The sequence below is a fragment of the Polypterus senegalus genome, chromosome 2 (genome assembly GCF_016835505.1).
Source record: "Polypterus senegalus isolate Bchr_013 chromosome 2, ASM1683550v1, whole genome shotgun sequence".
Taxonomy (NCBI): domain Eukaryota; kingdom Metazoa; phylum Chordata; class Cladistia; order Polypteriformes; family Polypteridae; genus Polypterus; species Polypterus senegalus.
In genome coordinates, this window is record NC_053155.1 from 89,468,304 (window position 1) to 89,494,224 (window position 25,921).

At 36.9% G+C, this 25,921-nt stretch overlaps 1 protein-coding gene across 4 annotated transcripts in view; it reads right to left on the minus strand.

The window, feature by feature from the left end:
* fat3a (FAT atypical cadherin 3a) overlaps positions 1-25,921 on the minus strand; it is a 534,981-nt gene that overhangs the window by 26,118 nt on the left and 482,942 nt on the right. For all 4 annotated transcript variants that reach the window (XM_039744151.1, XM_039744150.1, XM_039744149.1 and 1 more), the window contains 2 exons: positions 13,138-13,272; positions 6,758-6,915 (listed from right to left, as the gene is read on the minus strand). In XM_039744151.1, coding sequence (XP_039600085.1) covers positions 6,758-6,915; positions 13,138-13,272 — 293 coding nt within the window. The remainder of the gene's footprint in view (positions 1-6,757; positions 6,916-13,137; positions 13,273-25,921) is intronic.

The following is a 25,921-nucleotide window of genomic DNA, read 5'->3' on the forward strand; positions in this document are numbered from 1 at the left end:
TTCCCTATTTCCTGCTTGTTTCCTCTTACTTTCTAGAGTAACACTACATCCTTGTGTGGAGCAGACCCAACATTGCAGAGTTAATGTACGTACTTAACATTCCTAAGGTATTCAAAGAGGAACAGAGTCTCTTATTGGAACATTAAAAAAAATTAGACAAGAAAAGGCCATTCAGCACAATAAAATGTGCCAGTCCTGTTCACTTCATTCCTCCAAAATAATATCAAGTATAGTTTTGAAGGTTTCTGAATTCCTACTGTCTACCACAACATTTGGTAACTTGGTAACTCTCTGTACAGAATTTCCCTTTGCAAGTCATCTGTTTACTACCTAAAGATTTCTTCAGGTTAGACATGGTCTCAATGCACATTAGCCAACTCTACATCCACGAAATGAGACTTCAGGCTGTCAAATGACTTAGACACAAACCCCAAGGCAAATTATCATTGGCCATCAATCTGCACAGATTTCTTTAATCAGTATGGGGGAATAACAAGATGCACATGGAGAAGGCCCTCAAGTCTAGAATTAAATCCATTCAAGAGCTGTAAGGTAACCACGTCATTCTACTTGACATCCAAAATAAATAAATCAATAAATAAACCGGGCTATTCTTTTGAAAAGTGCAAGATATTGATGTAAATTTTCCTTCTTTTCCCTGGTAGCAATTAGTAAAACTTTAATTGGAAAAGTTTAGTATCTAAATGATCTCATAAAATGATTTGCAATCCGTATTTGTTACCACAACTGGGTCTATCTGTGTTGACTGCTGTCATTTTAGAGTGTTGCTTCCAGACATGAAGGCATACAAGCGTTTCAGTTGTGCCTGCGCCTGTGAACTGAAGATAAATAAGCTCCCTCAGTTCTGTTCACACCTGAATACACAGAAATGTGTCACTTCACAGCAATCACAAACAGCCCTGTTTGTTTAGCTCTCTGAGTCAGACCTAAGCTGCTTTATACTTGTAGCAAATACTTGTACAGTGAAATTTAAACACTGTAAAACTGCCGCCTGTGAGGCTGAAGTTCTGGGCCTTCAATGGTGCGGAGACAACATTTGCCCAACAGATTTGGTTGAATAAACGTTAGGGTCAATGACAAGTAGGTGTCTGTGTGTATGTTAAAGAAGCTGATACAGAAATAAAATAACAAGCAAAACAAAAATAAAAAAATACACATAGTTGTCTCCAGATGGCGCCAGAGCACTTCTTTACAGTCAAGCAAGCACTTAAAAGGGGGAAAAACTTTCTTCATTTAGTTGAGCTTTTACAGGACATCTTGTTATGCTTTGTTATTGTGAAAGATGTCTTTCTTCATGCTAACTTAGTATTGTACCTCTCAGATCAGACTACAATGGTTTTGATTGTTTTTAGACCCTTCATTTGCATTACAGCCTAGACAAACTGCAGAGCAGCTCTGGGGCATATTAGCACTGCGGCCACATTCAGCATTTTTAGTTTGAGTCACTGACTCTAATGATTTGTGTGTCTGAAGACTGCAATTCTCCTGCTGTCTGTGTGGATTTTGTTGGCTTCTTTAGTTTTCCTCCCACTTCTCCAAAGATATAAAGAACTGGTATCCTCATCCAGGGTGGGCCCTGACTTGTGCCCGATGCTGCCGGAGCAGGCTCTGCTGGAGTCCATAACCCTGAACAGGATCAAGCAGGTTTGAAAATGCTATGCTATAAAAAGGGCAGCAATTTATTAATTTGTTTACCCACTTAATCCACTTGCAGAGTGCAGCCATCCATCAGTTATCTAAAACTTCTCTATCCGATACAGGAGCATAAGATTTTAGAGACAATTCTTGCAGCAACAGGCAGAAGCATACCCCAACACATACTCTTAATTCAGGGCATGGTACACTGTTGTCCACACCATTGGGGTAATTTTGAGGAAGCAATCCAAGTGGTTGGTTGGGAGCATACGTGATTAGAAGAAAATTACACAAACATTATATAAATCCTGAAATCATCATTAAATATTATGCCAATATCCCATTCTTCTGTCTGTTCCTCCAATTTCTGACCCTACTTTATTCAGGACAAGGCTGTGAGAAGCTGTGGTCTATCCAAGGAATATCACACACAAGGCAGGTAATATACACTGTATGTGTGATGACAACACCATTATGCCATTATGCACCCATATCCAACACATACACACTCTTCTAAGTTCTACGTTCTAAGTTCTACTTCATCCATGGCCAGTTTGAGGGAAACTGTCACCTGTTGTATCCATACATGATCACATGCAAGGAAGTTAAAAGTGTATAAATATTTTGCAGCATATCGCCATAAAGATTTAAATGTTTGCCTGTTTGGTGAATCAAATACACATGCACATTGAAACAAATGTGAGCTAACATACACATGTTTGAAATAATGGCAATGGGTGAAATTCTTAAATAATAAGAATAAACTAAGACATTTATCTAGCCATCAGTTTATTGACTAGAAGAAAGTGTCTCACTAATGAAAGAAACAAATCTAATTTAATTTAAGACAGTCTTTGAGTCAATATGAAAAGGTTTAAGTATTTTAGTGTATTTGTCCTGTTCATTTATGTAAACAGGCTAGAGACCATCGGACCTCTGGTCCTTAAAGATGCACCTCTCATGGAACACAACACTCCGGTAACCCTACCAATGTTTCTGCTATGTCCTTCACTGCCAGCTGATGGCAATTTTCCTGACAGACATGCAATGAGCAGCCACTCACCGTTTGAAGGACTCAAAACCCAAAAACAAGGCGGAGAAAGCCCACACACCCAATCGTTTGTATGCTTTTGACTTTCTCCTGTATTCAGAGTTAATGGCTTGTGTTTATGATGAAAACTATTAGTTGGCCTATACAATGTGCTTTACTACAAGCAGAGGTCATCGTGGTGCTTTTCCTGTCAGTTATTGCATGTGACTGCGTTGCCATTTGCTTTAAGAAAGACCCAAGGCCCAATTAAGTGGGTGAGGGAATCCACACCTCAATTTCTTGGGCCATATTACACATGTCACATCAATGTCAATGTCAAATTTATATGTATAGCACATTTAAAACAGCATAGGAATGCTGTGGCCAAAGTGATTTACAATAACAGAATAAAAGAAAAACATATAATTAACATGAATAAAATAAATAGAAATAAAATAAATGAACATAAGTAAAATAAATAATAAATAGAAGTAATGTTGGATAATCACAATGAGGAAACCATAAGTATTACTGAGGTCACGGAATGCAAGTGAATAGAAATGAGCCTTTAATCTTGTTTTGAACAGTTTAATTGTAGACGACTCCTTTATGTAATGAAGTAAGAAGTTCCACAGGCAAGGAGCAACGGTTGCAAAAGGCCTGTCCCCTTTAGATTTACACTTAGTACGAGGGACAAGAAGCGACAACTGACCAGAAGATCTAAGCACTCTAGATGACTGGTGTAAAACACACAATTCGAATAAATAGGCAGGAGCAAGTCATGTAAAGATTTAAAAACTAGCAGCAAGATTTTAAAATCAATTTGAAAACTGACAGGCAGCCAGTGTATAGAAGTTAATATTGGAGAAACAGAATCAGACTTTCTTGCCCCAACCAGAAAGTAACCAACTGTAACCTGCGTATCAAGGATTTGCTAATCCCAGAATACAGTGAGTTGCAGTAATCAAGTCGAGAAAAGATAAAAGCATGAATAGCTTTCTCAAGATCCCTAGAAGATAAAAAGGGCTTAATCTTACCTAAAAGACGAAGCTGGAAAAAGCAACTCTTGACTACAGAATTAACCTGTTTCTCAAAAGAGAGGTTAAAAAAGCTCTTGATTAAGAACAAGATCAAGAAATATTTCAACTTAAGGTAACATAAGGATACTTTATAGGTGAAAAGCAATGATCAAATCGATTCATGCAAAATTTAATTTGTATTTATACGCAGTTATCCACTTGAAAAAAATTTGCAAAATAAATTATGATTTGCTTCTAGTGAAATTTATGCCATTCACACAAGAAGAAAGCAGTTTATTTATTACTTTAACATGGCTTTCTCATAGCTTCATCTTAGTTAAATCCTGATGCTCTGTATATTCAATTAATTATTATTATTATTCATGGTGGCTCCACAATCCGTACTAACCCCTACTTTCTCTTCTGTTCTTTTTCCGGGTTTCTGTGGTGGCGATCTGAACCACCACCACCTAATCAAAGCACCGTGATGTACCTACATTGATGGATTAAAGGCCAGAAGTCCACATGACCATCATCAATTTCTTCCATGAGAACCCTGAATACCACGAGGACTGATTGAGGTCATTTATGTTAAGTAGAATGCCTAGAGGGGGCTGGGTGGTCTCGTGGCCTGGAACCCCTGCAGATTTTATTTTTTCTCCAGCCATCTGGAGGTTTTTTTTTTGTTGTTTTTTCTGTCCTCCCTGGCCATCGGACCTTACTTTTATTCTATGTTAATTAGTGTTCCCTAATTTTAATTATTTATTTTGTCTTTTTTCTCTTTATACTTCATGTAAAGCACTTTGAGCTACACTGTTTGTATGAAAATGTGCTATATAAATAAATGTTGTTGTTGTTATTTTCTGTCTTGAAGTGTTTTCATGGATTAATTTTATATGTGCCTGGCTGTCATTTAGTATTTAAATAAAGATTTCTAGTGGGGAGTAAAAATTACCGAAAGTGTGCATATCCTCAAATGGGATAAAGTTGGTGCTATTTAAGTTGGTAGGCGGGGAGGGTGGGGTTGTCAATGGCGACTTTCTGTGTAGTGAGATTTTCCAATGGAGAAAACAAAGAAAAGTGTATCACGGTACAGTTTAGTGTGAGCGGGTATGCAGCATGTCACATTTTTAAACGCATATAGCACTCCTCTATGGTGATGTGAATGAGGAACATAACCAAAATAGAATTTACTAGTGTGGTATAGATTAAACGTTTGAGAGCTGCCGCTGAATGACGCTTTATGTAGCAGTATTCCTTGTTTTCCACAAAAAACAAGGAATTTGTGGCAAATTTGTTTTGGAATTGCAAAATCTCCTGCAAAATAAATTTTAGTTACAGTTTCTTAAAACTGTATGCAACTCGAAACAGGTTGCTCATCTCTACAGGTGAATCAAACATTTACTTCTGGAGCACAGGCAGACTAAATGGCTTGCTTAGGGTCACACTGCAAGTCAAAGGTAGCGTCTGAACATGAGACTTTGTGCTTTGAAGCCCAATACACTAACCACCAGGTCACAGGATAAGAACAGACATAGAAAGAATCCAAATGTTTTGGGATTTTATGGCAATCTGTAGGTGAATCGGGTACTTAATCACCAAACAATGCTCTCAATTAACTAGATGTTTTACATCCCATTCAATAGCTTTAGCTGAAAATTGTAAGGACAGACCAACAAACATAACTAAAATTGATTTTGTATTTTCTTGACATTATTTTAATATTTCATTCTGACTATGATCAAAGTCTTTCTTTAGTTATTGTACTAAATTATCATTGTAGTGAAGGCCAGCTGTCTAATATGACCAGTCAAAACTGTACTAGCAAGCCCAGGATATTCTTTTAGATGTTTCCCCTTGGTGCTAGTTTGAGCTCAGACAGGTCCTCACATAGGAATAGGAATCTGCCCTCTAACCTGTTTGCCTCACAAGATCAGGTCAGATGGCATTGCTGAAACCTTCTGGGCCTTTCACCACTTCAGCCTGCAGTAAGGCACCACTCAAATTCTAGTAGTTTGTCGAAATGTCAATAACTGAGTGAAAAAGAAAAAGTGTTCCACTGCTCTGTTCTTTGAAAGATGTCAGCTTGCCTAGATTAATGAATGACCCCCAGGAAAAGATTACACACTACATATTTGTTTGCTACATTGTAGAATTGGCTGGAGGGGGTTAAAATCTTAGAATAATGGATAAATCCTTGTAACCAGCTTTGTGTTGCCAGCAGTTAAGAAAAAATAAATAAATAAAGGAAAGTAACTGACTGCATAGACATACAGAGGCACATTATTCACACACACTCCAACAGTTCTAGAAGGTGCATTCGATTGGCTTTTTGTGAAACATTAGGAACAGGCTTGCAAAAAAGTGTGTGTTGCAGTATTTGACTAAAAATCCAATTTTGTGAAGTCAAATAAAACAAAAATATCGGCAAGTCAGCTGATAATGTGGGTTGTAGTATCATTTAGGCACAGTCCTTATAAGTAGGACTGCAGATGGAAGTGATAACTAACAGGTGCAGCAGGCACCACAGCCTGCCAGGCTCAGTTCTGACAGAGTGAGGAGCACAGGAAAAGACCATAGATCAGGGCGCCTGCCTCTCTCGACACAGAGGAGCCAAATAAGATTCTTTGGGAAAGATGGAAAAAACCTGAAGTAAATCCTGGACATGCCGGAGAGATTATGTTTCTCAGTTGGTCTGCGAGCATCTGGAAATTTGCCTGGAATACATGGGTAGTTTAAGTAGGCATATGATGGCCTGATCTAACCAATCTGGCACACTGTAACTCCATAGCCCACAACAGAAGAAGTGGACCAAGAGTATGTTAGAGTGAAACAATGGATATGAATATTTTCCTTGCATATAAGGGACAAAAAAGGAAAATTAATTGCACGTAACAGCCAGTGAAAGCAAAAGTGCACAGATTAAAGCTACCTAAATCTGACCTCAGTTAAGATACAGAAATGAGATATGATTTCTAGTGCAGTATTTTTCAGCATTTTTTCAACATTCTAATATCTTAAAAAAAAAAAAAAGTAAAAGAATGTATCTCACCTTGAGGATAATGCAGTGATCTGCTCTTGTGTACATGATGATGCCTTTGCTCTGCAGAGTCCTCAAGCGTAATCCTAGCTTTAGTTCACTGGGCTTATGAATGTCTGAGACCCGGTACATAATGTAGCTGTTACCTGAGAAACTGAGGGATGTGTGACCTGAAGAAATATAAAGAAAACAAAGACAATGCTCCCTATAGTATTATAAGACAAATGACTCTGGCATTGTAGATTGTGAGAAGAAAAAAAACCCCACAGATCTCTGTTACACAACATAACTGGAAGAAGTTCTGCATGAGTGATTTTCACAGAAAAGAAGCACATATTGAGAAACTTTTCCAAGACCTGAAGGCAAAAGACTCTGGCCTACAGCAAGACTGAGCCACATAATATTTGATTTAGGAAGCACAATGCCTATTCCTTGCTCAAGCGCACATGTAATGTGAAAGTTAATCATGGAGGATATAGATGTTCTTTAAAATTGTTGATTCTATTCCCAAAGTAAGACATTTCTGCAAGACGCTGCAACTTTCAGAGTGGTACTTACTGACCATGCTGTTGGACCGTAAACCTTTAAGTTGCGTGTCCAGTCTCTGTAACTGATTCAGTTTTGTGTTTATCAATGTAACTCTTAATTATGACTATATTTTTCTGCATTTCAGTATGTTAATTTTAAATATTTAAATATTATAAAAATTATTATAACACATTTAGTTATTTTACAGTTTACAGTTTTGTGTATTCTGTTGAATTTGAAAAAGAACTTTAACTTGCCTCATATAAAATCAGAGCAAACTGACTGTGGGTCAGGACATAGATAGATAGGAAAGGCAGTATATACTGCAGACAGACAGACAGATAAAAATAGGTAACATCAATTTAAGGTGAATTGCTAAGATATAAATAAATTTATAAAGGAATAAAAAATAAATGTGTCCATAATCTAATTAAAATTTAAAAGCCAGAAAACATCATCTAGCCAGGAACTTTGTTGTAGCATCATAATGTCAGCTGGTAAAAAGACAACAATTCTGAAGGTGCCCCTAATACATCTCAAACATATATAATATGAGGGATCATTAGCTTGTGCAAATGGAGAAAATACAATAAATATAACATTGCTTCCTCTGTTTACAACTAGCTTAAAAGATTAAAGCAATTAAATGGCCTGTCTCTCTGTTATAATAAGTTTTAAGATTTGTGTCTGCTGCTTCATTTTGGTTTTGAGATATATAATGTAGTGTAGCATCTAAGGTGTTATACTTTAAATATTGAAGTTGTTGTTTTGTTTTTGTTTCTCTCCTCCAACTCAATTCTAGCAAGCCACATTTTTTGTTTGTACTTTTATTTTCATTTGTGTTTTATTCTTCAAATGCCACTTCACTTATTTATGCAGCATCAAATGACATATCCATATACAGGTGCCGGTCATAAAATTAGAATATCATGACAAAGTTGATTTACTTCAGTAATTCCATTCAAAAAGTGAAACTTGTATATTAGATTCATTCATTACACACAGAGTGATGTATTTCAAATGTTTATTTCTTTTAATTTTGATGATTATAACTGACAACTAATGAAAGTCCCACATTCAGTATCTCGGACAATTAGAATATTGTGAAAATGTTCAACATTGAAGACACCTGGTGCCACAATCTAATCAGCTAACTAACTCAAAACACCTGCAAAAGCATTTAAATGGTCTCTCAGTCTAGTTCTGTAGGCTACACAATCATGGGGAAGACTGCTGACTTGACAGTTGTCCAAATGACGACCATTGACACCTTGCACAAGGAGGGCAAGACACAAAAGGCCATTGCTAAAGAGGCTGGCTGTTCACAGAGCTCTGTGTCCAAGCACATTAATAGAGAGGCGAAGGGAAGGACAAGATGTGGTAGAAAAAAGTGTACAAGCAATAGGGATAACCGCACCCCTTCAAAACTGTGGGGGAGATTCACAAAGAGTGGACTGCAGCTGGAGTCTGTGCTTCAAGAACCACCACGCACAGACGTATGCAAGACATGGGTATCAGCTGTCGCATTCCTTGTGTCAAGCCACTCTTGAACAAGAGACAGCGTCAAAAGTGTCTCGCCTGGGCTAAAGACAAAACTGCTGCTGAGTGGTCCAAATTTATGTTCTCCAGTGAAAGTAAATTTTGCATTTCCTTTGGAAATCAAGGTTCCAGAGTCTGGAGGAAGAGAGGAGAGGCACATAATCCATGTTGCTTGAGGTCCAGTGTAAAGTTTCCACAGTCAGTGATGGTTTGGGGTGCCATGTCATCTGCTGGTTTTGGTCCATTGTGTTTCTGAGGTCCAAGGTCAACGCAGCCGTCTACCAGGAAGTTTTAGAGCACTTCATGCTTCCTGGTGCTGACAAACTTTATGGAGATGCAGATTTCATTTTCCAGCAGGACCTGGCACCTGCACAAAGTGCCAAACTACCAGTACCTGGTTTAAGGACCATGGTATCCCTGTTCTTGATTGGCCAGCAAACTCGCCTGACCTTAACCCCATAGAAAATCTATGGGGTATTGTGAAGAGGAAGATGCAATACACCAGACCCAACAATTCAGAAGAGCTGAAGGCCACTATCAGAGCAACATGGGCTCTCATAACACCTGAGCAGTGCCACAGACTGATCGACTCCATGCCACGCCACATTGCTGCAGTAATCCAGGCCAAAGGAGTCCCAACTAAATATTGAGTGCTGTACATGCTCATACTTTTCATGTTCATACCTTTCAGTTGACCGACATTTCTAAAAATCCTTTTTTTGCATTGATCTTAATTGATATTCTAATTTTCCGAGATACTGAATTTTGGACTTTCATTAGTTGTCAGTTATAATCATCAACATTAAAAGAAATAAACATTTGAAATACATGAGTCTGTGTGTAATGAATGAATCTAATATACAAGTTTCACTTTTTGAATGGAATTACTGAAATAAATCAACTTTGTCATGATATTCTAATTTTATGACCGGCACCTGTAATGTATATGGGAATGTAGGTAGCAACCCATGTTTTAACACCAGGGTGTGCTACTGGATAATTATAGGAACTTAATAGTCATTGCTGAACTGCTTTAATTATTAGAAGGTAGTAGTGAACTTCCTCTAAAACACCCAAGTCACTAGAGGGCACTGATAGATTCCATTCTACAGTCTTAAAAAGTAATGGTTCTTTAATAGCATTTTATAGTTATTTACTGGGTTGTTTGGTTCCTTGTAAGCCTATGAGAAGGTTTATGGATGTGGTGAGAGAGGACATGAAGATGAGGGATGTAGCAGAGTAAGATGCAAAAGACAGGGCGATATGGGAGAAGATGTTCCGCTGTGGCGACCCCTAACACGAGCAGCCGTAAAAAGAAAAAGAAAAATTCTGGGATGTGTGGTTCCTCGTAGAAACTTTGCTTGACAAAGCACCATTTCATTCTTGGGATGGGATCTTTGCATATGTAGTTGGTTCTTTGTACTTTGAAAAACTTCCTAATATCAAGGAAAGAAGATGAAATATACTGCTCAAAAGAATTAAAGGAACACTTTTTAATCAGAGTATAGCATAAAGTCAGTGAAACTTATGGGATATTAATCTGGTCAGTTAAGTAGCAGAGGGGGTTGTTAATCAGTTTCAGCTGCTGTGGTGTTAATGAAATTAACAACAGATGCACTAGAGGGGCAACAATGAGATGACCCCCAAAACAGGAATGGTTTAACAGGTGGAGGCCACTGACATTTTTCCCTCCTCATCTTTTCTGACTGTTTCTTCACTAGTTTTGCATTTGGCTACAGTCAGTGTCACTACTGGTAGCATGAGGCGATACCTGGACCCTACAGAGGTTGCACAGGTAGTCCAACTTCTCCAGGATGGCACATCAATACGTGTCATTGCCAGAAGGTTTGCTGTGTCTCCCTGCACAGTCTCAAGGACATGGAGGAGATTCTAGGAGACAAGCAGTTACTCTAGGAGAGCTGGAGAGGGCGATAGAAGGTCCATAACCCATCAGCAGGACCAGTATCTGCTCCTTTGGGCAAGGAGGAACAGGATGAGCACTGCCAGAGCCCTACAAAATGACTTCCAGCAGGCCACTGGTGTGAATGTCTCTGACCAAAAACCAGAAAGACTTCATGAGGGTGACCCAAGGGCCCCATGTCCTCTAATGGGCCCTGAGCTCACTGCCCAGCAGCATGCAGCTCGATTGGCATTCGCCATAGAATACCAGAATTGGCAGATGCACCACTGGTGCCCTGTGCTTTTACAGATGAGAGCAGGTTCACCCTGAGCACGTGACAGAAGTGAAAGGGTCTGGAGAAGCCATGGAGAACATTATACTGCCTGTAACATCATTCAGCATGAGCAGTTTGGTGGTGGGTTAATGATTGTCTGGGGAGGCATATCCATGGAGGGTCACACAGTCCCCTACAGGCTTGACAAAGGCACCTAGGCTGCCATTAGGTATCAGGATGAAATCCTTGGACCCATTGTCAGACCCTATGCTGGTACAGTGGCTCCTGGTGCACGACAATTCCTGGCCTCATGTGGTGAGAGTATGCAGGCAGTTGCTGGAGGATGAAGGAATTGATACCATTGACTGGCCACCACACTTTCCTGACCTAAATCCAATAGAACACCTCTGGGACATTATGTTTTGGTCCATCCAATGCCACCAGGTTGCACCTCAGACTGTCCAGGAGCTCAGTGATGCCCTGGTCCAGATCTGGGAGGAGATCCCCCACAACACCATCTGTCATCTCATTAGAAGCATGCACCGATGTTGTCAGGCATGTATACAAGAACACAGGGGCCATACAAAGTGCTGCGTACAATTTTGAGTTGCTGCAATTAAATTTTGGCAAAATGGACTAGCCTGCCACATAATTTTTTCACTCTGATTTTTGCGGCGTCTTTGAATTCAGGGCTCTGTAGGTTGATCATTTTCATTTCCATCAAACGATGTGGCATCCTTTCGTTCCTAACACATTACCCAGTCTATATCAGTATAGATATCCAGGAGGATTTATTTTTCCCATTGAGATCTGATGTGTTTTCAAAGTGTTCCTTTAATTTTTTGAGCAGTTTTATTTAATGTATGGTAGGCTACCTAGCAGGACACAAACAGATTAAGAAAACCTGGACTTAGTCTGTGTTATTGTATGCAGCAAGAGTCTTTTAAAAGGAACCTGTTGGTGTTTCACAGATCTGTTACCATCTGCTCATGGTTATTTACTGTATAGAGCCTGTTACAAATTTAAATAGATGACGTTTCTTACTGGAACCTTCAGACAGATGTATCTTTCGGGACTCAAAAATGGCTGCGTTATGCTATTACTCTGAAGAACAACTCTGGCACCTTGATTTTTATGAGTGCAACATACAGTATATGATCTAAGATTTTTGGGGAGAACAATCTGCCTAGGGTTCAATTGTTCTTATCTGTGATGATCAAGGTACAGAAGTTCAGGAATGCCTGGGACTGCTAGTGGGAACTCTAGGCATGCTGCTCCTGGATTCTGGCACTGCACCCAGCACCATGGAAGGGATTCCAGAAGTAGTTCTTGGCCTCTTTTGCCCATAAGGCAGGTGAGACAGGAGTCAGGATTCTGAGTAATTACCCAGAGCTCAAAAGACAAGAGAAAAAGAGGTCAGAGTTTTGAGATGTTTGTGTGGGAAATAAAGTAAAGTGAGCAGTGTTATAGATTATGTGTGGCCAAATGGACCATGCGCTCCATGTGGTGGCTAGTGGTCACTGGGTTTATAAGAATGCCATTGGACGTTGTGCTTTATTATTTTCCCCTTGTTATGTTCTTCCTGTTGTATTATGTTTCTTTTGAGCAAATCCTTCCAAATTTTACAGTTTTGGGTATATTGCACATATGTTTTGGGGATAAATATATCCTAAAAATTAAACTTAATTATACTTGGAAAAATTATTACCCATATAAACATCTCATTCTAATGTGTTTGTTTAAGTCATTATGTTTGTACAGATAAATCTGAAGGAATCAACATGGAAACATAATCAGGGTTACCATAACAGATTCAATACATTTCTTCAATTTGTGACTACTGCAAACTTATAAAACCTGTAAAAACTTGCTTTAAAAGAAATTGAATTTGACAAAAGTTTTCTTTCTTTGTTTATTAGTTTAATTCTAGTTGTGAAACTTAAGAGCAATTCCCAGTGCAATTCCTTAACAGCTTCAGGAGTCACTTTAAGGCTATAGCAGTAAAAATGATCTTCCTCAAGGCAGGACCTAGACATTTTGCCAGTAGCAAACTTGAATCCTAATGCCCTTAATCTATTTCCCCATAGAGTAAGCCACTGCAGAGCCTCGGAGAAGCAATTATAATTCAAATTAAGAGCGAGCCCAACTCACCTGCACAGTCTCCCAGTTTGCCAGAGGGGCACTGACAGGCAAAAGGCCTGCGGCTAGTCCTCATTCCAACGCACTGCATGTCTCCTGGACATGGATTGTCTTCACATGGTTCAGGAACTCCAGGACAAGCACCACCTGATAAATGACAGCAGAAATTTTATTGAACAGAACGAAACAGAGAAGGATTTTGCAGAAATAAGAAGCTCACAGGTTGCATGGAGATCTATCTAAAGTAAGAAACAATTAATATGGATAACTTAACCAGGATAAATTTCCTAGAAGTGGTGGCGGGGACTCCTTTGTGAGTCACAAGCATTAGTAGTAATGTGATTTTTTAATTTATGTTTGGATTTTGTAGAACTTTCCCTAATCAAGAGGACATACATGTACTATAATGTGTGATTATGAACACACTTTTCTTGACAATTTCTAATAAGGCTCAGGCAGTAGCTAAAATCATGACAGTGTGTCCAAAGAGAATTTCTTAATATAAAAAGAATATCATAATCTGGAAATGGTTAGAGTTCAGAAGGTGGGCAAAAAAAGACAACAAAAAGGAAAGTAAAGATTTGGAAAATGCAGTGACAAAGAAAAAAAAAAAAAAACAATGAAAATACCAGTCTAACAATGAGCACACTCACTTGTACAAGGTGTTGGGATCATTTGCAGATTAAATTTACTTCTTGTTCCTTTCAATAATTTACTTCCTTGAAAAAAAGTTGTTTTTTTTAAATTCCTGTTTTCATGTTACATTTTTTTTCAGAGACACTTTACTGTTACAATGTGGTCTCTATGTATGTGTCAGCTGATGCCACATCATGTTATTTAAGAACAAAGAATTGTAGGAACTGACTTACGTATTTTATGTACAGTAAACAACTAATGCAAAGAATGTCTCTCCTTAGAATAGAAGTAAATTCTTTGGTTATGACTTCTAGGATTAATTATTTCATTCCTTGAATATAATTTCTGGTTTTGCATGCATCTTTATCACTGCCTTATCCAACTTAATAAAATAATAAATGTCTGTGTCCATCCAGTTGCTATGTCTCTGTCATTCCAACAGATGAAACATCACATTTGTAGTAATAAAATGCATTGCATTTGCCATTTCAACAGATGACATTTCACAAACATTAACACTGCTTTTAGGAATCCCATACCAAATTGCATATATCAAAGGTAGATGCACTGCATTTGTCATTCCAACGGATGTCATATTACAACCATTAGTAGTATTGCATTTATTACTACAAATGCTTGTAAATGCACCGTCTGTTGGAATGACAAATGCAATGCATTTATTACAACATGCATTACAAAATTCATTCCAGTAGATGGTGCACTTCAAATGTTAATGCTGAGGTCTCCATTGACTAATTATTTTTCAACCCAACTTAGACAGGTAGCACAGTCAGTGGAGAATAAAACAAAAATGAAAACAATGATAGATATGCTTTTATAATGTAAAAATGTTTTAGTTGGTTACACAGGGCCAATTTAGAGTTGGCAGTCTACTTTACAGAATTTAAAAAGAGTGACAAAAAAAAAAAAAATGGAGGATGTGTTTTTTGCTGAAAGTTCACTTCAAATTAGTTTTATAAAGCTTCGCTCGCCAACCCCCATTTTTGTTTTTCCGGATACACACTTTTAAGATTTTTTTTTCTTTGAATTGTCGCTATTTCATTAGTTTCACTTTTATTTCAGAACTTCTGTAAAAACAATATTTGGAATCTTTGGAGTCCCAATATGCTGAATCTTTTAAATGACGTCAGTGAGACGTGTTTAATGACTTTGTACCATAATTTAGGATAGGTTTCTCTGTTTGGAATTTCAGCACAGACAAAACAATCCACATCATCAGCAGTTAATAATTTTTTTTGCAAAGTAACCAATAAAAGCATGTGAGGTAAACTTCGTTTATGAAATTCTCTTGACTTAAACTTCAAAGCCTTACAATATTTACATACTTCTGACATATCACCTATGTCCATATATTCAATTTCTATTTGCTTTTTCATTATTTCTCCGAGTAATAATTTCTCTTTCTTTGCGCTAATGCAGCGTTTACTTTCTTTGTTTTGACATAGTCGTTTTATTCTGTTTTCATATTCTGTATCTTGCTCTGCATGTGTTTCGCACCTCCGTTTTTTTGAGTCTTTTGAATTCCACTTTTCATTATCTCTAATCTGCTCTGCATGTGTTTGGCCCCCTTGTTTTTTTAACCTTTTTACGGCATTTTACTTTGTCTTTATCTTTTATTTCTGACCTCGCCAAAGTCAAAACATGACTGAGTGTGTTGCTGCCCTTTTTTTATTTATTTGCATGTCTTGCAAGGATCTCATGTTCTACGTCATTGCGAGACGGTCCTGAGTGAATCTCTTGGCACAAAGTCTCATGTTTAAGGTCCCTGTGAGACTAGAGAGATTGGCCACGGAGCATCTATCGGGGACCATAAACATAAGTGTCTTCTGCGATCTTAACATGAAGATCATGTCACGTCGACCTACTGTTTCTCTTCAGAATTTTTTATTTATAATGCAGAGACATATCACGTACTGTACGTTATATCAGAATATCACACAAAATTAGAAAAACTACTGTCAATGGGAATAATGATCAGAGAAAGTACAGTATTCAGGCATTTTGAATGTTAAAAATACACTGTATATTAAAAATATAGTTAAATATTTAATCATTTAATGATTTGAAAAGAGACTCTGAAAAATAAACAGGCTGAGCTGACTACATTAATGAATGGATCATAAAAAATGTATATTTAAGCCAAAACTGATCCAGATGAGTTTGTGGTTAGTAGAGTGAAACGAAGATGCTTGTAAATACCAAACCAGCATATGAGGCCTGAGCTGTTCTGCTCTGACTGTTTCCAAGCTAAGGTATGGGATCCATGGATCACTCCACTGTGACACCCCTTTTAACTTACTGAAGTAATTCCAGTCCCCTGAGCTACATAAAAGGTGTGCCAGTCTTAGTGCACAATTACAAAAGCTTCGAGGGGATGTTTTCAATGTTGTTTGCACTTTCAAACACCACAGTACATTCTGTGCTCATTTAAAATTTCCCTCAAAATTTCTGATTTGTTCTAGAATTTGCAAATGATTTCATTATTTTTTATATATTTTAATTATAGAATGGGCGGAATAGTGGTGCACTGGTAGCACTGCTGCCTCGCAGTAAGGAGACCTGGGTTTGCTTCCTGGGTCCTCCATGCATGGAGTTTGCATGTTCTCTCCGTGTCTGCGTGGGTTTCCTCCGGGTGCTACAGTTTCTTCCCACAGTCCAAAGACATGCATGTTAGGTGCATCGGCGATCCTAAATTGTCCCTAGTGTGTGCTTGGGGTGTGGGTGTGTGTGTGAGTGTGTGTGCATGTGTGTGCCCTGCAGTGGGTTGGCGCCCTGCCCTAGTTTTTTCCTGCCTTGTGCCCTGTGTTGGCCGGGATTGGCTCCAGCAGACCCCCGTGATTCTGTGTTAGGATATAGTGGGTTGGATAATGACTGACTGACTGACAATTATAGAACAGGGAGGTACAGTGGAAAGCGATAAGTGCTAAGCACTGACATCTCACAGCTCCTGTTCACTAGGTTTGAATCCTATCCCAGGCAATTTGTGTTAGTATGTGTATGTTTGCAGTTTACATGACCTCCTTGGATCTGCATGGTTTTTTCCCCCACATACCTCTCTTTACCCTTTCCCTAAAGATGCGTATACTGAAGGCAATTCATTGGTAACTCTAAATTTGCCCTCTTATTGAGAGCTTGTACTGAGAATACAAACCCTGAAGTCCTCAAACCAAACCTAGTTGAAACATTTCAAAGTAATAATCAATGTCATCTGATTGCAGAGTATTGGTCTTTAATCCTACTGGTACATTTTGAACTGAACTTAGCTAGTATGCTCATATACATATTTGTTTTTAATAAGTCATTACCCTGTTTGATCACTAGCACAATAATGATAGGGCTATACTTCCATCACTTACTTTCATTAACTTCTTCTTGGCTTTCAGAACTATGAACTTAAACTTCAACAGGTAATTAAAATCCATGGCAGACTATTTAACTAATGTAAACTATGCTGCTCAGTGCTATCATTCAGTCATAACTGCTGTTTCTGAGTATGGAATGGACACCTTTTGTATGGATGTAATAGTCTTGGTAACATGATATATATACACTTAAGTCCATATAGTATATAATATTTGTATGCCTGTGTTGGTATGCTGTGTTGTAAATGCAATTTGTATGGAAATTATGTTTTAATGTGAAAAGTTTATTCTATGCAGTTTTGTAGAATGTAGGTGAATTTTAGAAACTAAACCTTAAGGTGAAATTGTAGTTATTGCTTCAGGATGAAAGCTGAACAGCTTGATGTATCTTTACAAATTTATAAATGGTGACAACTTGCAGGGAGTTGACGCCTGCTCAGAAAGAAGTGGTACAAAAATAGAGGAATTTTAAGAGTTTAATTAGCAGACCCAAGGCTGGAGAGAATGTGTAAAAAAGGCACAAACAGACTGCACTGAGATCTGATCTCAGATTTCTAGAGCTTTGAGGCAACTAAGCAAAACACTGCATCTCTATACCAACCTAAAATCTAAGATAATGTTAATTATAAGAATGCCTTCAGGATCATATTCACTTATAAAGCAGTTACTAGTGAGCGAAAATACAACCTAAGGCACAATATGTAATAAAATGAAATAAGAAGTAAAAGAATGAATAGGACCCAGCTCGCATGTTGCAGCTGCCCCATAAAATGCAGACTCTACAATAAATGCTTAAACAGCAGCCTTTCAGCGTATTAAGCAGCTTAATGTGCATTTATTGTAAACCATCTTGCTAATTTCAGATCTTCATGAGTAAAAAGTATTTTGTAACTCATCTGAGTCATGCTGGGTCAGTATTTCTTCAAGGTGTGTGGGTGAATAAACTCCAACGCAAATGCTTAATGTCCAAAACCTTTCTTATCAACAGCTTACTCTGATTCTGAAGAAACAGATGTAAGCATGCTTTCAGGCATCACACAACTGCTGAAACAGCAGCAAAAAACCCTATATTCCCATTGTAACCGTCATCTCCACACTACAGGTTTTAGCTAGAAAAGACTAAAAGTACACTTTGTCAGAGCAGCTTTATTCAACTAGAATAACTCGCAATTGTGCTTAGATCCATCAGCTGTCAGAAACTATTTTGCTTCTCTTTTCCTGTAGGCATCAGGAAACATCAGCAGAGGGTGAGAAGGTATAATTTATTCTTGTTCTCTTGGCTACAATTGACAAGACCTGACAGTAGATTAAAAAAAATAAAAAGGGTCTTCCTAAGGGCTTTTTGGTCAGCCCTGCTCATTTTATTCACCTAAAAGGATTGGCTTATTTGTGATGTAGTAACATTATCGTGGGTTCTTCGTGCCTGTGGACAACCAGAAAAACATTTATGCACTGAACAACATAATTAACAAATACACTTACTACACCAAAATTACGTGTGCCAGAAGTGTCAAAAAGATGAATCGATTTATGTTGCAAATGACAAGAGTTTTGTTACACTGCATGAATGGCTTAGTGTGGTGGTAAAGATCATATTGATAAGATATTTATATGATTATTGGGTTCTCTCTTCTCTCACTGTTGTGAGGGAGAAATTGCCACCAAATGGCAAAGACATCTCTCGCTTGAGCCCTAACTTGAACAATGTACTATAGCCCTATAACATATTACGTCTGCTTTGTTTCAGGATACCACCACTATCACCTGATTGCTACCATAAGGTATGGTGTTCAGATAACTTCACAAGCTGTTCTAAACACATTTTTAATGAATTCTCTGCTTAACTGGTATCGTGACTCCTTCAGTCACAAATCCCAAATAGTATGAAATGTATGCATGTTTATGACAGTACTATTCACAATACATTATGTACAGTGAATTACAGCAATTGTTTTCAAAATTAAAAAGGTGGCAAAGACTAAAAACTGCTTACTGACAGAAAAAAGATGAAAGCTTTCCAGTTAAATTTGAAATTGAAAATGAGATCCTTTCACAATTTAGTCTGGCACTTCAGGTGTAAAAAGACTACAAATGGCACATCCTCTGCATTTTATTTTCACTTGCATTATGCAAAAAAAAACAAAAAAACAAAAAAAAAAACCAGACACATACATAAACACAAACAGAGAGGAAAATGCACGCCTGTTGTAAATATACGATGCTTTGCCAACCCCTCACATCCAGCCCACAACCATTTTGAACTTCTTCCACCTTCCAGGCATTATAGATTAAACTATGCCAAAACAAGCAGATATAAAAATAGTTTCTTTCCACGGGTCATCAAGCTCACAAGTGGTTAATTTGGCCGTCCTTGTTTAGTATGCCCCCCCCCAAATATCTCACAATATTTTTTACATATAGTTAATGTGCATACATTTCAGTATTTTCTGCACTGTCTTATAGTTTTACATTGTGTGTGTTGTGTGTTTATCTCAGGTGTATGTATGGCTGTCATGTAACTATACTTGCAGAGACATTGAAAAAAAAAGACAAAAACAGAGTCAAATTACTTTTATGCTTGCATACTTGGCCAATAAATGTAATTCCGATTCTCATTTTTCCAGTGTTGTCTTTACTTTAAAGTCCACTGTGGCACTGCAGCAGATGGCTGTGCTGTACAAAAAGTAGTAATTTCACATCTATCAGGATCCTGGGACTTTTGCAAGTAATTGATAGGTTGTTTTCTGGCTGTAGTATTGAGCTGCATATCGTTAGAGTGGTTTTTGAAATTTAGGAATCTGATAAAATCATTTATTTTTTGATTCAATGCTTTGTTCTGATGTTCATTTTTGATTTGGGCCATTCTACCACCATTTAATTTTTTGTTCAGTTTCGCTAATTGACAATGTTTGCCCAGTAAGGGAAGTCGCTTCAGAGGTCACGATCCAGTCAGTTGTTCGTCCTCAACAATGAAGGGTCATTCTAGGTTCACATCCTTTTCCGACTAGTTGGATTCCAAAACACTTCTTACGCTTGTATTTCATTGTTTGTTCAATTACTTATTTTGATCTCTGCAATACTTTTTGAACTTATTCTTGTTTCCAGGTTTTTATTCTCCTCGTTCAGACCTTTGCTCCTTTTATATTTTTTCTCTGCATCTTTTTGTCCAGTCTTTCTCATTTTTTTTGCTCCCTGGGCAGAAGAGCATCAAAAATTTAATTTATTCATTTGTTTCTGGGTTGGTTGGGCAGGACCCTTAAAGCTACACAGTGTTAAGACAGAATGTGAAATGCTGTGGCAGGTCTTTAGCAGAAATGCTCTTTATGAGCCTGATGATAAAATTAATGAGAGCATTTGCTAGATGTTATTATCAACAAACTAGGAGTTGTGCATGGTTTTTGTGACATAAATTACAACAAACAGGTTTCTAAATAGATGATAGATCACTATCAAAAACTGGAGGCTATAACTGTTATCGTATTCAAACAACGATTGCCAGGACTCGTTAATAAGAGTACAGCAATTCCAAACATTAAGACTTAGAAGCGAACAGAGAATTGAAAAGCTACAAGTTTTTACCAGAGAATCAGAACTTACAGCACCAGACCAAAAAATGTAGAAGTAGGGCTGCAAAGTCTCTTTCTCTGGAAATGAAGACGTTTGGGTTGAAAAATGAGGACTTTTGAGGACGCCTTCCCTGTAATGCCATAATATGCCTTTATATCGCCTTATGTTTTTTTTTAAATGATATAAACCTTTGTAGCAGTTTATCACTATAATTAGGTATGATGGCCACAATCACAGTCACTGGCAAACTAGTAAGCCATTAAATGTTTTGAATATGTCAAGCCTCTTAAAATAACAGACTTCATTCCTTCCATTCTTAATTGGATATCTTAACTGTTGTAAACCTGTAAAAATGATATACATGGCAAATTCACTTCTAGTAAAATAAAAATAATTTAACTCTTTTCAATTTAGTTTATTTGCATTTATCTATATTGTTTTATATTTTTCCACTGAAGTTATCTTTCTCAGTAAATCTCATATGAAAGAATTATGAAAATATTAAATTACTTGAAGAAGTAACATATTACTTGATCAACTGATAACTAAAAAGATATTGCATTTATATGACAGAATAAATGTGTGCTATTTTTAATTAACTGAAACTTTAATAGTTGACTCATTCATTTACAATTATAAATCCATTTTGGAACATTGTGTGGTAATAACAATATTTTCCATTAAAATATTACAAAACAGTACTTACTCGCAATTAAATACGATAGACTGTACTGGGATGTATGAAATTTCTTGTTTAACCAAGATGCTGAAAGAAGAATCGAAACTAAGATCTCACATAGAAAACGTGAAATTATAATTTCAATTTTGAATAAATTCCATTAGTTACGGTGAATTAGAATTACAAATAATTAAGGAAAGGAACAAAATTTATAATGAACTGTCTAATTACCAAGAAGATAAAGCTGAATTCAAAAGATGAAGTGAAAACGTCAAGATGGACAGATATTGACTACTTTGTCAATATCTGCGTTATTTAGTATCAGAATGGAAGTGAAGATACTGGGAAAAAAGTGTGCGCACTACTTCCACAAATGCTGATTAGTGTACGGCTTTCAAATTTTACCAATGTTAAGGATATGGAGATTATCAAATCTTAGGAGCCAACATTCCAGACATTTTCAGAATTTTATAATTTCCTCCCGGACAGCCCATGGTGCATTAAGAAGGAGGACATGTCCAGGAAAATGAGGATGGTTGGCAGCCCTAACTAGAAGTGCTACCCTTTCTTGATGATGCGAATTGTGGTGCTTTCCAAGAGGCAATGCTCAACAACCCAGCTATTTTTCCTAGTGACCCATTAACTGGCCATTGAAATTATAAAATGGCAGCCTGATACACTTACGAAAAAGCTAAAAAAAAATTCTCAAACATTAATATTAAATAAAACCACACATGTTAAAACTGAAGCAAGTAAATTCAACTTTTAAAATATTAAAACCCCACAATCAGAAACAAAAATAACTAACAAGATCACAGCAGTTTTCCGATTCTTAACGCAGTTTTCTTGGCATACATGCTCATGTGTGCACATGTGTAGTCTGAACTCTTCAATTCCACAATTGAGGATTGTAGGATAGAGGTCTTTTAAGTTATACATTGGCTGATTTTAAGTGACACAATTTTAAAGGGTGTATGAACTTCTTTATCTCACTATTTTGGAGTAGTTGCTATCATTATCATGAATTCTGCCAATTACTTATCTTCAATACAATTTGGCATTTTGCTAATTGAAGAAATATTACGAAAATTAACTTGTGTGCCTGCTTTCAGTGTTCAGTATTTCACACTGATGTGGAAATATCTTCAAATTATTTCCTTTGGTGGTTGTACTGTATGACGATATACTGATAAACCTGCATTTTGTTGATTTTTATGGTATTAATAAGTTGATATTTTAACATCACTTGTGCTGGTACCCTAATATATTGTAAAAAGCAGTGTTTCTTCCTTGTTCCCAGACAGGAAGTTTACCACAGACTGTCTCCTTCCTCGGCCACCTTTCAATGCTCTTGCTGTTGATGTAGTCTTTCATGGCTGCCTCCATTCAGCTCTATTAATATTTTTTCTGCTGTGTCTACTACCTACACATTCATGATAGCAGCTTCACCTCACATTGCTCACTTGGAGTCAGAGTCAACACCATCTGCACTCATATTCCTCAACTCTGTGAGCTGACCCAAGCCAGGATTCTTCACCAGTGACCAAACATTTAAGTCAAAAGATTTAAGTAGAGGAGAGGAATCCATAAGTTCTGCTCTTTGTATACTTCATTATTTCCCTCTCTCTCTCTTTTTCCCTCTCTTACTCACTCACATAAACACACACATGCACCCCATCCCCCACTGCATGGCTTCTTGGGGTCGCTCCATCCTTTCTGACAGCAAATCGCCTTGAGCATGGGAAAGGCGCTATATAAATAAAATGTATTATTATTATTATTATTATCTCTCTAGAGGTCTGTGTAGCCACAAAAGAATTTTCATTCCAAAAACGGCAGTTTTTATAAAAATTGGGTACAGGCAAACAAGATATTCATCACTGACAGTGTTTTAGTCCAGACTAAAAACACAACATTTAAAGCATATGGAAAAATGAAACAGTAGAATGACTGCATATAATTTAATGTATGATGCTGAGTATTCACTATTAAAACATTTAAAAGCCAAAATAAAGAAACACTTCAATGCATTATATCACATCATGTATAAACTAAAGGTTTATACTATAGTCTTTACAAGTTAAATTAAACACCAACATTAATCCACTTATTAAAAAATCTACTTTTTGTAAAAAAACAGATTTAAAACAATGGAAAAAAATGTTGAAATTACATGAAAAATTTTGGGATGTATGTCCAGCCTGTGGCTATTTCAGACGTTCTAATTCTATGGTGCATAAAAGTAGCAATTTAAAATAAAAGCTTACTGGCAAAACAACTTGTGTACAATAAAGTACAATCGCTGCTGTATACCTTCAATACTTACTACAAAGTATTAAAAGCAACCTTATCTGAACAAGTATAGTTGATAATACTATGGAGTAAAGTAAGGACAAAAGAACAGTGCAAACTGGCAAAAAAACAATTACTTGTGTTTATTTCAGGAGCATTGGGTATAAGGCAGGAATTAGCTGCAGAAGAGCTGCCAAAAATACTGAGGGTAACAAAGAGCTAGCAGTCCACCTGATTTTAAGTTAAAGCATTTGGGTTGAATATATAAGTTTCTGGGAAAAAAAAAAAACTATGCAAATAACCAGAACACATATAAAGCTGCTGTCTGCTGCGACAATCCCGGTACTGTCTTATTAACACAAATATATATATTCACTCACGTCATACCAACTTTAACTTCCTTAGGTCACATGAAGATTTAAATTATATGGTTCAAATTTCCTGATGTGCAAGACAACCCAATCTTCTGAATTGGGATGGCCATTATTCAACGAGGACTGACTGTAAACAATATGTTCCTGTTTTCAAATAATAAATATAGCTATCAAAATTATCAGCAATATATCTTCTGATTTTTACAGGCAAAATAAGACAAAATATACTTGCTTCCTCACAGTATGTCTTCCTTATACCAAGTAAAATAGCAAGTAAAAGGATTATTGCTGTTGGTGAAATGTAACATAACACTTTTATTTTGGTTATGTAAGAGCTGACAGAAAATTAATGAATAATAAATGTAAAGTGGGTCATCTTAATATACAGTATATAGGCATACAGATTCAGCTACAGGGCAATGAGAAACATTAACGGACATACATTCTTTGTAAAGCTTTTTAGCACAGATAAGGTTTCAGCTGATTTATCTGAGTCCACATGATACATATCCTTTGTTCCTTGTTAATACTCCCAGGCATTATATCTAAGTAACTTATCAATACCTAGCCTTGCTATCAATCACTGTCGGCTTTTATCAGTAACCTAAAATCAGAACTATAAAATGCATAATGAAGCTTGACTTCTAAAGAATTAATTAAAATTTTCAGTAAAGAAAAAAGTCTTGTAAGAATGGAAATAAAATTGCTTAATCTGTTAATGTATTTCACATAATTGCAGTTGTTTGCTCATAGGCAGATTACACAGTATCTAGTTAATAGCACAAGATGGAAGGAGCTTCAAGCTTTCAAACTCAAGCCAAAGCAATAACTACACAATGGGAGACTAATAAATATTTAATGAAACACAGTCTGTAATAATAAACCTCTTTTTTTAAAAAATGAATGCCATATTTATATGAGATATATCAGAATCTGATAAACGGGGACTTCTTGCCTCTGAAGAACATAAAGTTGCAGTTCTGAGCCAGGGTTACATGAAACGTTTATGAGACACAATGTGCCACAGTACAGACATGGCACCATGGCAACATGTTATGGCAACAGGACATGCAAATAAGGATTTTACTTGTACTCTGTTCATGTGAAAACATTACTACTACACCTACTACTACAAGTGGGATTTAAAGTAACACATTTAGCCTTCACCGCACCAATCTTTTGCCCTCTTATGTTGGTCCTATTTTCTATTACATTGAATATCATCATAAAACACATAAAATGAAACTTTTAACACCATAGAGTATATTGTCAAAAATGCTATGAAATCCAGTACCTTGTGTGATTAGAGCACATCACCTTTGGGGTTAGATGGGGCTGTGACTTAATGAGATTAAGAAACTGAATTTATAGACATATCTGCCATGATATGGAGTCTCGTATATGGTGAAATGGGGTGTGAGGATTACAAAACAAAATACTAAAGATGGTAAGAGTCCAGCTAGTCCAGTACCATCAGGCTTTGAATTACGAAAGCCCAAAATGGGGAAAGTGCATTTTATTAAATAGATAATTATTATTGTATGTGGACAAGGAACACCTGCTGTTGAATTTGTTTATCCTGTTCCAGCATTTACTACATACCTGTAAGGAATACAGCAGGTCCTAACCAAAGGTCCCTCAGTATAAATTTTTGTATTTTCTTACCATTTATCTGTTTCTAAGAAGCAAATTCAACCTACAGGATGATAGCAACATTGAACATATCCTAGCAAATGCATCAGCAAGATGGATACAAACTGTTCAGAGATTCAGTTCTCTATGTACTGTAAACTGGAATTCTCACAGTATACTGATAATATCTTATTATCACTCTTTGTTCTTTCATTTTTCCCCTTTTTAAAGGT